Genomic DNA, 15,176 nt, shown 5'->3' with positions numbered 1-15,176 from the left:
GGAACAAAGCTTAAACAACATTGAAGTTCATGTGGTAGATATTTTTGTTATCCAGCATGAGACTACGTTCCTCTGCATATTACAGGTCTGAAGTAACTTAAGTTAAAAAGTACATGTTTGATCTTTAGAGCAAGGTTTCCAGATTATCTAACTGTTATTCACCCGTGATACTAATGTACTATTGGTTTTCAGCCATTCATCACAGAGTTTAATATAAAAAATTACCATAGCAACGGAATCCTTAACAGCATGTGACAGTGGTGAGTTCACACAACTCATTCTAATTAAAAGGATCTTGGTGAAACCCAAGCACAATGAGCTGATGCTCTCCAAATATTTGTCCGGGAAATCTATGAATATTTTTAAAATGTATCTGATCCTAAAATGCTTACCATTTGTTTATTAAAATACACCCTCTGTCCAAATAGAAACCGAACTTTTGATAGAAAATAAAACACAGGCCAATTATAATTATTCAAATAATTTATTTCAATCAATATGTTCTCCCTCAGCTTCGATACAGCGTTTGGCACTGTCAATTAATTCGTTAAATGAGTTTTTTATATCGGTTTTTGGGATACTGTTGAGGGCGTGGTTACTGCCGCTTGAACGTTTTCAATGTTGTCGTATCGCTTTCCTTTCATCGGTAAATGAAGTCAGATAAAGAGAAAGAAGTCACAGGGTGCTAAACCAGGTGAACACGGCCAGTGATCCAACACAAAAACTTCGTTTTTGCTCAAAACTGTCTCACAATGTTCGAACGATGAGATGGTGCATTATCGTGCAAAAGTGACCAACTGCCTGCATCACGATATTCATGCATACGCGATTTCTCGCTATCAATCGCTTGAAAACTTCGAGATAAAACTCACCATTGATCTTTTGGCCAGGCGAATTCTTTGTGGATAATTCCCTTGGAATCGTTAAAACAAATCAGCATTGTCTTTACTTTTGACTTCTCCAAGAGACTTTTTTTCAGATGCTCCTCTTCTGGTGGTCTCCACTCAGCACTCTGGCGTATTGTTTCGGGCTCATACACAAAACACCATGTTTCGTCACCAGTAACGATCGTTTCAAGAAATTTTGAGTCCTTACGAGGTCCTTGAATGAGGTCATTTCAGTGTTCAATTCGATACATTTTTTGGTCGTCGGTTAACTTGTGGGGAACAAATTGCGAATTCAATTTGCGAAGACCTAAACTCTCGGTCAAAATGTTGTGCACAGTTGATTTTGGAATCCCCAATTCATCTTCAATCAATCTGACGGACGATTTCGGGTTTACTTTGATGAAATCACGCACTTTAATGTTAACTCCGCTCAGTCCAGTTTTTGGACGGCCTGGCTTTTCGTGTTCCTCAAGCGTCTCACGACCACTTTGAAATCGCTTAAACCACTTGAGTAAGGGATAAGAATTCATCACCTTATGCTTTTTGAAGCATTTAATGCGTTTCGGTAAACTTTTTACCAGATTTAACACAAAAGTTAATCGCAGCTCTGTTTGAAACTCATTTTCCGACCGTTCGTCAAAACACACTGTTACTCTTGGCACTATAACTCGGCTTCTAATGAAACAAATGTTATAAATAGTTGATACAACACTAATGAATATTGCGGCTTTCGGCAACCAAAAGATACAACAGGTGGCCCCAGTAGTTTCTTGTATTTTCGAAAGGTTTGGGATCTTTTTGGACATAGGGTGTAATTCAGCAGCTTAAATTAAAGGAACATTTTCTTAAATCTATCATCTTAAACAGAAAAGAAATCTCAAATTAGTTTAAAACCTATGCCCATGGGTATACGATTCTTAAAAACATATCAAATAGCCTTAATAGTTTTATACTCTTTAATATACCTTGTATCTCAGGTTTTTTGTATTCACCCATTCGAAATGTTCCTCATAATAATGTCAACTATTTATACTAGATATTAATCTGATCCCTCAAATAAGCACTTTCTTCTTATTATCATATCAATATCCTTTCAGAAATGACAAAAACTCCAATTCGATCTATCCAAGCATTGTATAAAGAATAGCTGTGCCTTCATTATTATAGCCAAGTTCCAACAAATTAATTAGTGTATCCCATTCGAAGTTCGCAAGGCTTCGGTATACTGTTTAGAATATTATATATCATTTTACCTAGTCCAATATTTGATGATAAGTACAATTTCAAGGCTAAGATTTTAAACTTCATTTGTTTTCTTATTATCAAATTGGGTTGGGAAGTAGAATGAAAAATGCCTCTACTTTGAAGACATTGTCCATTCTTCATTGTTTATTCATCACCTCTTAATAAAGGTGTGGTTCTGAACCTCACTGTGAGATTATCACTCTGATCACTGTAGATCCGAAACGGTTTCTTCAGTGTATAAAGCATGTTTCCCGGATGATTTAACTTCGCCCTATTTTCAAAACTAATGTACTATAGATTTTCAGTGTAAATAGGATTTCAAAAAAAACAAACAAAAAAATGCATAATAGCAAGTCGCAGTTTCTCACGAAGTTTCTCATGAGGCTTAATGGTAGATTTATTAATCACAATGAATTTAACACACTCTTACATAATCCCAATAATTAAAGGAGTGCAGTCGAAGGTCCTTCAATTCCCCACTTCAATGACTTATTTGATGTCATGTTTCTTTAATTTGTAAGCAAGAAGTGTGTGAAGCTGAATTAATTACCGTTCGTTCTTTCTTTAGCATTCCAGTCAAAACGTTTAATGTTCGGATTTAGTAAGTTAGAATATTCATATTCTAAATTAATAAATGAGAAAAAATAAAATAAAATCCTACTGAAACTAAACATATTTAGATCCTTTCTCGAGAGTCCTCGTCTACCCTAAATCCAAATGACGGAATCTAAAGAGCATTCCAGATCTCTCCTGATCAAGGATTGATACCAGAACAAACATATCCTTGTGGATGTTTAACACGTCAGCTCCTTTCTGAAATCTTAATCGCCTCCAAATCTCGGATATATTTTAAGCAGAGCTCTTCTTGTATGTTAGCAATATTAAACCATTATTTCCTCTCCATTTTATATTAGATAACCTCATTCAAATCTTTCTATAATGCTACTGCATCAGCATCTTTTGGTATAATTCTCTTCCTGGCTTTGTAGTCAAACCGCAAACGTTATGAATATCTTTCCTCAAACTATTCATTAACATATACTTGGAATAATGGAATAATTAACATACAAATTAAACATCAAAACGTTGCCCATGGTTAGAATCTTGTGTCACTCAACTTGTCATTTTTTCTCTCCCGAGATACCGCATTTGTATGCAATACGTTAATGTCTATCCAACTAACACCCACCATTCCAGCAGATAACCATTTAATATTCCTATCATGGTAAATTTAAATGCAGTCAAAGTCATCGAAGGAACTTGAAGTCTTCAGGAAACGTTAAAAGGTAAAAAAGTATATGTAACATTGAATACAATCGTGACCGTATTAGAAGATGCGAATAACTAAGGAGAGATCTTGCCTTAAAAATCAATAATAATATCCACTGAAAATCCTTTCTGGTTTACCTATGAATGTATGTATGTATGTATCATTCCACTATGACCACTTTCTTAAAAACTTTAATCACCATTCAAGAAATCCAAAATGGTCTAAACTTGGAAGCATCTTTCTTATTACTACTCCTGTACCGTGGTAACTTGCCCTTCTACGGAAGTGTTCCATTTGCAAACACATTAAGCTAAGTTAGTAGCACTATTAAATTCTTTATTCATTCCTCTGTCATGTTTCTTTTATTTACTACATAATGAAAGTACCCTCAACAACTTATTTAGATTTGCTTAGCAAGCATGTTCTGATTTTCCTCTTTCTTCCATACTTGCTTTACTGCTAACCGTGAATTTTATATTTCTTAATTTACTCAAGAAGTTTTTTTTTTTCAAATACTTCTTAACAGTATCTTCTCTGTAAAAGTTTGTTTTTCTTTCAGGTTAACGATGATTTTAAACTCATTTTTTCTAAAACATTTCATCACAACATTTGCAAAGCTAGCTGAATATTTTGAAGTTATTTCTTCAACAAATTTTACATTATAAATTTTGAATATATGCTGTCCAAAAGTGACTTGCGTTCTTCTAATCTAGTCTAGTAAAATTCACTAATCCAATAAAATCGTTCTGTAAGTGGACTAGATGTGTAGAATTGGATTTCTTCTTGAATTAAGCTGTAATCTTCGCAGAACACTAAAGAGGCTGTTTCAATGAATAGAGGTAGAATGGAAGAAATAAAAATAAATTGCAGCTGGACTTTGTACGGGGTGCTGATCAGTTAATGATCCTGTTTTAGAGAAGAGTGGAAAAATAATGTCAATTTAATTGAACAGTTTCCGTGGAATAATCTATAAAAAAGCATGAGGCAGAAATATTTCTGTGAACGAGAGCGTGGAGTAAATATACCCCCCTCTGTCCAAAAAAGAAAAGGAACTTTTCGAAAATAGAAGAAACTAGTGGCACTACCTGTTGTATCTTTTTGTTTTCGAAAGCGGCAACCTTCGTTAGTGTTGTGTCAACTGTTTATGACATTTGTTTCATTAGAAGCCGAGTTATAGTGCCAAGAGTGACAGTGTGTTTTGACGAACGGTCGGTATTCATGCCGTACGCGACGAATTCTCGCTACCAATCGCTTCAAAACTTCGAATAAAACTCACCATTTTTGACCGTTCGGCCATACGGAACAACTTCTTTGTAGATAATGCCCTTGGAATCGTTAAAACAAATCAGCATTGTCTTTACTTTTGACTTCTCCAAGAGACTTTTTGTCGGATGCCTCCTCTTCTGGTGGTCTCCACTCAGCACTCTCTGGCGCTTTGTTTCGGGCTCATACTCAAAACACCACGTTTCGTCACCAGTAACGGTCGTTTCAAGGAAGTTTGAGGTCCTTGAATGAGGTCCTAACGATGTCCTTGAATGAGGTCATTGCAGTGTTCAATTCGATACATTTTTTGGTCGTCGGTCAACTATTGTGAGGAACAAATCGCGAATTCAATTTACGAAGGCCCAAACTTTCGATCAAAATGTAAATGTTGTGCACAGTTGATTTTGGAATCCCCAATTCATCTTCAATCAATCTCACGGACGATTTCCGGTTAACTTTGATGAAATCACGCACTTTTTGGATGTTAACTTCGCTCAGTCCAGTTTTTGGACGGCCTGGCTTTTCGTGTTCCTCAAGCGTCTCACGACCACTTTGAAATCGCTTAAACCACTCGTGAACTTAAGTACGGGGTAAGCATTCATCACCGCATGCTTTTTGAAGCATATTGATGCGTTTCGGTAAAATTTTTACCAAGTTTAACACAAAAGTTAATCGCAGCTCTGTCTGAAACTCATTTTCCGACCGTTCGTCAAAACACACTGTTACTCTTGGCACTATAACTCGGCTTCTAATGAAACAAATGTCATAAATAGGTGACACAACACTAATGAACGCTGCCGCTTTGTACAACAAAAAGATACATCAGGTGGCGCCACTAGTTTCTTCTATTTTCGAAAAGTTCGGTTTCTTTTTGGACAGAGGGTGTAGAGGGAGGTTATAAATTAGATAAAGACTCCTCTCTCTCTTTTGATAGCATCAAAGACTGTTAAGATGGTTTTTGGTGGGTCCAATTGGGGAAACATCATTCTAAAGTAGAAAAAAAATTAGAAATTGCAAAAATGATGCTCTGTAAGATGGACTATTCTTGCGAGAGGAATATAAAAGGAATTTTTGGTCGTCGAAATATCAACCCGAGAAAAGAAACCTGATCTTCTTAGGATCGGGGTATCATCATAAAAAAAAAAGGCATGTGAAGTGCGACTTTTTATGAGTGAAAGAAAGCAAGAATGTGTTTTAGTTGCATCGACTAGACTGTCCACATTAAATTGAGTTTAGCAGTTTAGAAGATAAACCACAAGATTTGTCCGATAACGGCAGAAATAGAGTATACTGTTATCTGTAAATCTGTAGTTAGGATTTGAAGCGAAAGATAGATGTGGGCATGGTCAATGATATATAGGCCGAAGAAGGTAGGTAAAAGAAGAGCCTGGGGACACTCCTTAGCACAAAAGTTAAAATATGAAGCCATCTGTCATATCTCACAAAAACTAGCATGCAAGAAAGCTGGCTAACCAGTTACAAAAGGATGGAAAAGAGATTACAAGATCGCTTATTAAGAAGGCCTTTATTCAAGGTTTGGTTGCTGGAAGTCATTCTGATCTTTTCGATTATACCTCTGAAAAGTGACACGTAATTATCTCTGTTTGCATTTCACAGTATATTATATAGAGAATGTGGCTATTAAACAGTTTGGTCTGTTTACTTGACAAAGACGGATGTGACGCTATGCTTCTTTGTTTCCATGACAACCATAGTTCTGCTTGTGTCTACCACATGGCACGTTGCAATTTACGTCGTTAAGATCTAAATCGGCTAGCCACTACTTCAAAACGCTCTGCGTCACAAATATGCGGACTAACCTCACTTTTAAGAACGAAATATGCAACATTCTTGGAGCGCGCAGAGGCTATTTTTATATACATATTTATGTTTTATGCAGGATCTTTTAATAGTTATATTAAAATCGCAATTTTTTCGTGTTTATGTATCTTCGTATTTCGTCTTATCACATCTTCTAAACAGAATGAAGAAAATAAATATAACCTTAGAAATATTAAGTGAGCTTGTAATGCAGAAAAGGTTAACTCTGCTGCCAGCAACAACTGCACTTAGCCATAATTCGGATATGTAGAATTTGAACTTTCTTTCGTAGTGCAATTAGACAGTAACTACGAGGAATATATTTCAGTGTATAATGAGTACATGCTCTATAACTTATTTCGTGGCATGCTTATCGATGGTAGTTTTATCTAGACGATAAAATGTCATTTATATTATATTCTGATTTTCTTCAAATATTGATCGACTGTATTAATATAAATAATTGCCTATATATTATTTGCCTTTATCAATGCTTAAACTTTTCTTATTGACGCACCCCTCAGATAACAGGGGTGTGGGCATATGTGCATGCGTCATTTCGTCAACTCTCTCTCTCTCTGTGTGTGTGTGTGTGTGTGTGTGTGTGTGTGTGTGTGTGTGTGTGTGTGTGTGTGTGTGTAGGGGTGGGGAATGGGTGGGTTCGTGCGTGCAGTCATTCGCCCACTTTACTGAACTACATTTTTCGTATCATTAGCAAAATTTTCCATTGCTAAGGTGCAATGTTGTCCTTGTGACATCAAATATTTTGGGGAAAAAAAAAAATATATATATATATATATATATATATATATATGGTCTTGAATTGCTGAATTTGTCATTTTAAAGAAAATATGTGTGCTGCAGAAGTACATACATCAGTTTGAAAATCCGCATTTGATCTGAACCACTGATTATAAATTGATTCTTTTAAAAACAGAACCTCGATTTCTTTAACGCTTCCTAATGGTCCATTTGGGTCCAAATTTAATAAACGATAGTCTTCACTGCCGAAAATCTCATTTGTTTTAACTTAGCCATGAAACATTCCAGATATTTTCTCTAGCAACTCTTGAGCTAGTTATCAACTCATTAGCTAGTACCCCGATATGAAACTTTATTGCTAGGAATTTCGAATATAAACACTAAGTGTTTGCAAAATTTGCTTTTAAATAATTGAAGTGCAGACAAACTAATAAGATCTCAGCGGGTATAAATCGGAGCACTTTGGTCCACAATTTTTAAATCGATTTTCTGGTCATTTTCAGGTAATGGAGAGCTGTTCAAATTTTTATTGATTACGTTATCCCACGAGAGATCTTTATGGAGCTCTACAGAAGACTTCACACTTAAGTATTTTAGATTTTTCCTAAATGCAATTCAGTTTTTGTTTTAATGAATTATGTTGTATGAACGCGTTTCAAATTATTGAATGCATTTTAAATTTCAGATAATATTTTAGCTGAAACTTAAGTAAAGAATTTTTAGTTATGAAAAGGATCGGGTTTTAAGCAACCAATAAGAAAATTAAAAATAAAGATGATAAAGTGGTATTATATTATGTTCTACATGGCATCAAGAAAAAAGATACAAAAGATATTTAAAAAATATATAACACTGAAAGTGTTATATATTTTTTTAAATATCTATGATATATTTTGCATCTTGCTAATATGATGTTGTGCAAAGTTAAATGATATCAAGTTGAAATTATTACAATGATTTCAAACTAGACAGACAGAACTGAAAGTCTATAAAATAAAAAAAAAATAAATAACAAATAAATTCAAAACATAATTTCGTGTGTACTTATTTTAAAGTTTACATTTTTATTCAACTCGTTTATTTGTTAAATCACGTGCTCTCCTAACGGAGTTTCATAAGATATTATTGCTTAAAGTATTTACCTCATTTCTATCTTTCTAAGAGTTATGTTTCGTTCATGCAGTGAAGCATACTTATTAGTAAATATAAATAATATAAATCGGTATACTTAGACACGATAATGAAATTTATTAAATAGAAGCACGTATAAATTTAATAAAATTCATTAAAAAAAACTTCAAAAATGCACAAATGAACTGTTAAGTAATGTGATAAATTTCTTGCCAAAGAAAATATCACAATTCAAATGCCCTGGGTTAGCAATACGTATATTATGAAAAATAACACTCTAAATAATAAATCTTTATGAGAATAGTGACACTAGCAAACTAAGCCTAAATTGATTCATATCATATATGAACTTCGGTCTGCAGTGGTGAATGCATAGACTGTGAACTTAAGCCTAGAGCAGACAGCTTAGATGCTGTTTGCAGCTTACCTTCTCATCCGTCGGCACCGGACAAACACGGCACAAATTTATAAATGAGTTAATCATCAGCAGGCCTTATTACTTTTCCCCACACCACCCTAAACTAGCCTCTGAAAATGAAATCGAACCTCGCCAAACACCTGAATCAGAATCTCCCCGTCTATGCCGGTAAATCCCACATCTGCGAGTCTTCGTCTGCTAGTCTTCCTCTAAGCGATAGACGCGCTCCCTGGCGGTTAAATATTGAGTACGTAAATCAAAGAGCTGTACACGTTCTCCAACGAGAAAACCTGCATTGCCGCAATGCCCTTCCCCTATGCTTCTACACATACTGGAGAGGGCTGTACTGCAGAGATAAAACAGCTTAAAACGGAAAAAAAAGTTATAATTATCACTGCATAATTTCAAAAGTGTCAGTGCATTATCATTCAGTAGCTAACTAAGTGAGATAATATATTATTGGGTATTTAGTTATTAAATGGTTTCAGAGATTTCAGAATTATATTTTTAAAAAAAATACGGTAAGGTAGAGAGATATATGCGCTATCACGTGCTGAATGCTGCGACACTGTGACGTCACGAGTTTTCAAACCACACCTAAGTTTTGGTTTAGAATGATCCTTAATCAGGTGCAAGTTCACTCACACCTGACTTAAAGATCAAGGAGCTAAAGACAGAAATCAATAGTAATTTTCGGGTTTTCTCGCTAGGGGCTGGTCAGTGACATCAGCCGTTGTTACGACCAGCTCTTGCTGCCGTAGTATTGTGATGAAACGGAGAATTGGGTAGGCACCTTCTTATAGAAAAAGGAAGGCCTTTTAGAATTCAAATTGTGTCCCTTTTGCTTAAGAACTCCATTTCAAATGGACACACGTTTGAAGTACTTATTCCGAAAATCGGCTGAAAGCTAACTGATTTTATTTACAATAAAACACAACAAATTAATTTAGAAAGCATAAAAACACTAACCTTGAGGTTAATGAACCATATGAACTTGACTGGCTATTGTTTGTTGTGGTTACTTGGGAAACGATTTTTATTTTCGGCTTATCGAGGTGCCGTTCGCTTTTTAAATGACTATGCCAACATGTTTTAAAGATCGTAGCTTATTAATACTGATATGTCTGGATTGTAGATATAAATAGATTTACTAATTTCCCACATAATATTGACCAATTTATACTTTCATATTTAGGCTCTCTGATACTGTTATATTATTTTACGCAAAACGATCAGAACCTGTGTAAGATATGCACTTGTCATTTTTTTTAAATTATTATTTGTTATTTGTATTGGTCCTACACTCTCTAAGATGAACATGGAAAAGCAAATAGAAAGTTTATGAAATATTCTAATATTTATTTACACGTGATATTTAAATCTTAAATATTGTTTAAAACACACACACACACACACACACACACACACACACACACACACACACACACACACACACACACACACACACACACACACACACAGAGAGAGAGAGAGAGAGAGAGAGAGAGAGAGAGACAGAGAGAGAGAGAGAGAAACTAATTTGACTCGAATTCTCTTTAACCGCATGACAGGTTTATAATTACTATTTATGATAATTTGCTTTATAATAATTAAAAAAGTGTCTACCATTAAATTCGAAACTATTTAAACAAAATTATCGATTTATGAATACAGTATGTAAAATCTCATTAAATTTACCGTATCTTTTTTTTTTAAAAAAAAAACCTCCTCCTCATCATCATCAATTTCCTGATATGTACACTCATTGGGTGTTCATATTAAGACATGAACATGTAAACATGATTAAGTTTGCATTATTATCAATCTTCTATACTAAAAAAATGTAATGTTTATCGAATATGTAAGATATTTCTTTCAGAGATTTTCGAAATGTGAAGTTTTGGTGTTATGTATATTTTAAATATCTAATTCCTCCTCAGGCATAAATGGATTAAATTTTGACATGAGATATTTCTTGAGCATGTGATATTTGGTGTACGTGATGGCTGACTTTTGTCAACATTGGATTTTCCTTGGTAACGAAGAGTGTGTTCAGGTAGACCAGAAACGGTCGTCTAGGCAGTGAAAACGCTTACTAATATCCATAAAAATGGATAAATACTGTTCCACACTGCGACTGTCTTTTTAGTAACAGATGTACTACAAATATGATTGATTGGCGATACTACTAGCACTTATTGGCTAAAGTGAAACGTGCTCGATATATTATCAGTTTCCAAAAAATTGATTTCTTAATGCGAAATTTGTTTACATATTTTTATTATTAATATAAAAGTACGAAAAATACTCGTAACACATTTCATTGAAAATATTTAGTGCAATGTGGTTAAAAAGTTAATCACATTTCAATAAATATTATAATATAAGTATCTTTACAAAAAGCTTAACATTCTGGAAAGTAAGCCTTCATATTTGAATGTTGTCTGTCAGTTTGTTATACTCGCTTAATGTCGTAATGATTCTTTCGATTATTATCTATATGTGGTATGCAATAAAAGGCAATTTATGCATACCCGCACACACACGATTGAAGCAGATATGTTTAATTTTTTTCTTACACGATATAATAGTTTTTTCAATAATACAGTCGATTTTGAAATTTCAGTATGTCATCGAATAATGCCGTTTTTTTTAAATAAAATATTTTAATTAATAGCATACAAGATATACTGTAAAACAGAAAGTAATATGTTTAGAAATGGGGTTCAAGGAGAAATTTAATATTGTCTCTTAATATCATCAATATATTATATTAGATAATTCCTTTATATTATTACCTATTAATTAATCTATCTGATATAATATATTAATCTATTATATTAGATTAATATCCTCATTTCACTTTTGAAGACTAAGCTGTAAACTGCAGAAATTATTACCTTGCTAGAGAACTTTATTAATGTCAACATATATGTACGAGATTCTATAGGAATGAATCTACAGAATTTGAACCCATATCTCCTTTCGGTAGAAAAGCAGCATGTCTCCTTCCTCTTTTACGTTTTACGGTGTCGAGGTTTTTTATTCGTGCAACTGCAGCCGTAACGAGGATAAAGTGGTTAGCCCTATGCCTCCCGGTGTGTCCTATGTCTGCAGATTGCGAGTGTTCACGGGGCTGGTTTGCCTGTTCTGGGGGACAAAAAACCCGAGTTTCCGGGTGAAAAAAAATCCTACCTCCGTATGAGACCGGCTAACTCACCTTTCGTCGAAAGAGACCAAATAAAGGTTCCTTACGTTACTGACGAGAATCTAGTCTATGTCTTTCTGACCAAAGGACTTCCTCTACATAATGACTGAGCGACGGAGGCTCAGTAAGCATTAATATTCCCCGCTATTCGCATGAGGATGGTGTATTGCAACTATTTTAATATAAATTAAACTAAGGACTATAAAATAATAATAAACAAAGTTGTGGTTATTATGAACTATTAATGATATAACTGAAAACAATTAAATGTCGCTTCCATTGAAAGAATTTGCATCATGTTTCATTTATATTAAATAAAAATATTAGAACATATAGCAAAAATTTATTAAACAATATCACGAAATTGTTACTGTCAATACCCTTTTGCTTGGAGTGAATGATTTTGTTTATTTCTTTAAGTGTGAGGAAAGTTAGAAGTTTTTGTGTTTAGGAAAGGAGTGAAATCACGCAGCAATTCATGCAGTCATTACCGTTATTATTTATACATAACTATTGTGGTAATGATAGAATACTCGTATATATAACTAGAGAAAAAAATATATTCAGTAAATATTTAAGAACCGAGAAAAAGTTATCAAAAGAAATTTAATGAATGAATTAAATGCTGTTGTAGAACAGCTCATAAAATATGTGTTTTCTGTATTAAAAAAATATTAGTCACTGATAAAAATACAAATCTAAAGATAATGGGGTTTTTTTCATTGTTTTCTGACAAACTCTTATTTTTTTTTAAGAATTTTCACTAAGTTATAGAAAAGACAGCAAGGAAAGGAACAATTTCTGGAATAGTGGCAGACATTCCAACAGTGAGTTTTGATTGAAAAGGAATAGGACATAAATATCTCAAAATAAAATGCGATCATTTAGTTCTCCTTTACTTTATAGTATCGTTACAGTATTCACTATTTTTTTCCTTGAATGATTGCTGCCGAATAAAAAATCTAACTTTCATCTGTTTGTATTATCCTTTAATAATTTGTTCACACATTCATAAAAAAAATCAGTTTCTCCCATCAACAAAAAAAAGAGAAAAATCATCTCACCCGATTTTTATTCAGCTGTTTCAACTTCCACATTTAACATAAGTTAAACATATAACAACTTATTTTTTGTCGTTACAGAGGCAAGCGCACATAGTAGCCAGTTTATTAGTTGCTTCTAGGAACAGACAGCTCCTTCTCTTTATACAAACGAACAGCCCCTCAATGGATATGAAGTGTACGGTATGCTAAGCGTTCTATACGGACGCTTTCTCATGTGGACTCCATTGCATCCTACAACAACCTCACTTACAGAAGCAACTAAACAGGTTTTGGGCTTGTTTAGTTGCATCTGTAACTGAGCATGCCCCATGCGCAACTAAGGATCTGGGACCACTGGCCTATTTGACTGTTTTTTTTTTTCTTAATGAAAAGCCGAGTTTCCAGGCAGAAACACCTTTCATCTCCGTATGAGATCGGTTAACTCACTTTCAGTTGAAAAGATTGAAAGATTGGAATGCCGCGGGTTCATGTTGCAAACATCATCCAACTATTCATTCATTGAAAGTAGGTGCATTATCCTACCGGAAATACTATTGGCAAATGGATACGTTGTGACCGAGGATGCACCTAGTTGGCAACAATTATTAAGTGGGTTTGCAATTCATATAATTCATATCTAAAGACATAACATATTCCAAAAAAATTTACTCACATTTCATATAATCATATTAGAATAGATTCGCCAGACCAATAAATTTTCTAGTCTTTCTGTGTCCAGTATCAGTGTGTTCCCGAGTCCAATGTGCACAAGTCCTCACTGAATTCCAATGCTATCACTTCTGTTAATTGATAGTATTGGAATTAAGTGGCTATGGGAATTAAGTGGCTATCATCTTGGTTCGACACAGTGTGCACTTTTTCAAACTAATGTTGTATTGTCTGCCATTTTGTGGTATACGCCTACAGACTGAAGATTCTTATTTCTATATCTATGTCTCGGATTGACGAGTTTTCCTCGTTCACAAGAATATCTTTTACTGGATATTTTCTGGTTACTAGATATTGCGCGTGAGCCCCTAGGAGGAGAAAATCAGTTTCCAAGATAATTGGCTGGTGGTTATGTTACCAACTATTATATCGTGCTGAAAACACACACACCCTGGTATCCACTACACTTCGCATAGACCTGAAGAGGCACTGTCCAGACCATAGCGACTCTATCAACAATGGGGGTAGCTTTGCGAAGAAATGAAAGAATATTCCTTTTGCGACGTTAGAAATTGGTTGAAAGCATGCTCCCAACGGATAGTCACTGTCATTCAGACCAGAAGTGGTCTCACTCGGTACTAAAAATGTAATTAAAGCATTTTTGACCACAAGTAGGTGTTCAAATACTTTTCTCAAGATAGTGTATATTTGATTGTTTCTGATTTCTGCTATTTTCTGATTGAATTAATAGGCTCATGCAACAGCTATTTCTTCCAAAGTTCTAGTTTTTTGGACTGGAAATGTATGCCTTTCAAATTATCTGGTTATATATAGGAGAAAAATACACTATGTGTGTATGCGTGTGCGTGTGCGTGTGTGTGTGTGTGTGTGTGTGTGTCATTTCATAATCTTATAGTATAGTAAGATGTAAATATCGATTTGAGACACGACTTTGTTTCTCCTTTTAAACCACAAAAAATGAAAATGAAATTCTTCAGAATTACTTCAAAAATATCCCACCCGAAAAAAAAAAAAAAGCTTGGTTTTTACCTATCTTCAGTGTTAAATGGAAAGCGAGATTCATATGGTTTTAATTAAAGGATTGGATGTATTGTGTGAGGTTTTATTATAAAATTCTGAAATTTAATAAAGTCACTGCAATTTAAGCATTCGCAAGTTCTGATATCTTTTTTTGGCCTATCACAGATGAAAGTTTTTTTATTAAGAAAAGTTTCAAACAGAACGCTTGTAATGAAATTAAAAAAAAAATATCTACAACTGAATTGAAATAAATGTTTTCACTTCAGGATAATCTCACATAATGTGCTGTATAAAAACGTAGGTTATAAGTTATTGTCACAAAGGCGACAATAAATTATAGCCCACACTATCAATGTACAGTTAATAATTATTAAGTTTTTGTTCATAGCTTTGGTTATTATACAGGGTGTTTCAGAGA

At 34.1% G+C, this 15,176-nt stretch overlaps 1 protein-coding gene across 3 annotated transcripts in view; it reads right to left on the bottom strand.

Annotated features, from left to right (window-relative positions):
• LOC150109181 (uncharacterized) overlaps positions 1 to 8,946 on the bottom strand; it is a 648,231-nt gene extending 639,285 nt beyond the window's left edge. For 2 of the 3 annotated variants that reach the window (XM_090406020.1, XM_090406040.1), the window contains exon 1: positions 8,807 to 8,937. In XM_090406020.1, coding sequence (XP_090262146.1) covers positions 8,807 to 8,863 — 57 coding nt within the window. In that variant the 5' untranslated portion in view covers positions 8,864 to 8,937. Of the gene's footprint in view, positions 1 to 8,806 lie in introns of all 3 variants that reach the window. The other variant, XM_090406029.1, reaches the window with a different exon arrangement.
• Between the last annotated feature and the right edge of the window lie 6,230 nt (positions 8,947 to 15,176).

This window comes from Typopeltis vanoorti, chromosome 2, assembly GCF_054136105.1.
Source record: "Typopeltis vanoorti isolate ZY-2024b chromosome 2, IOZ_Tvanoo_1.0, whole genome shotgun sequence".
Classification (NCBI taxonomy): Eukaryota; Metazoa; Arthropoda; class Arachnida; order Uropygi; family Thelyphonidae; genus Typopeltis; species Typopeltis vanoorti.
The sequence above is the reverse complement of the archived record's forward strand: the minus strand, read 5'-3'. Positions and strand labels throughout refer to the sequence as shown.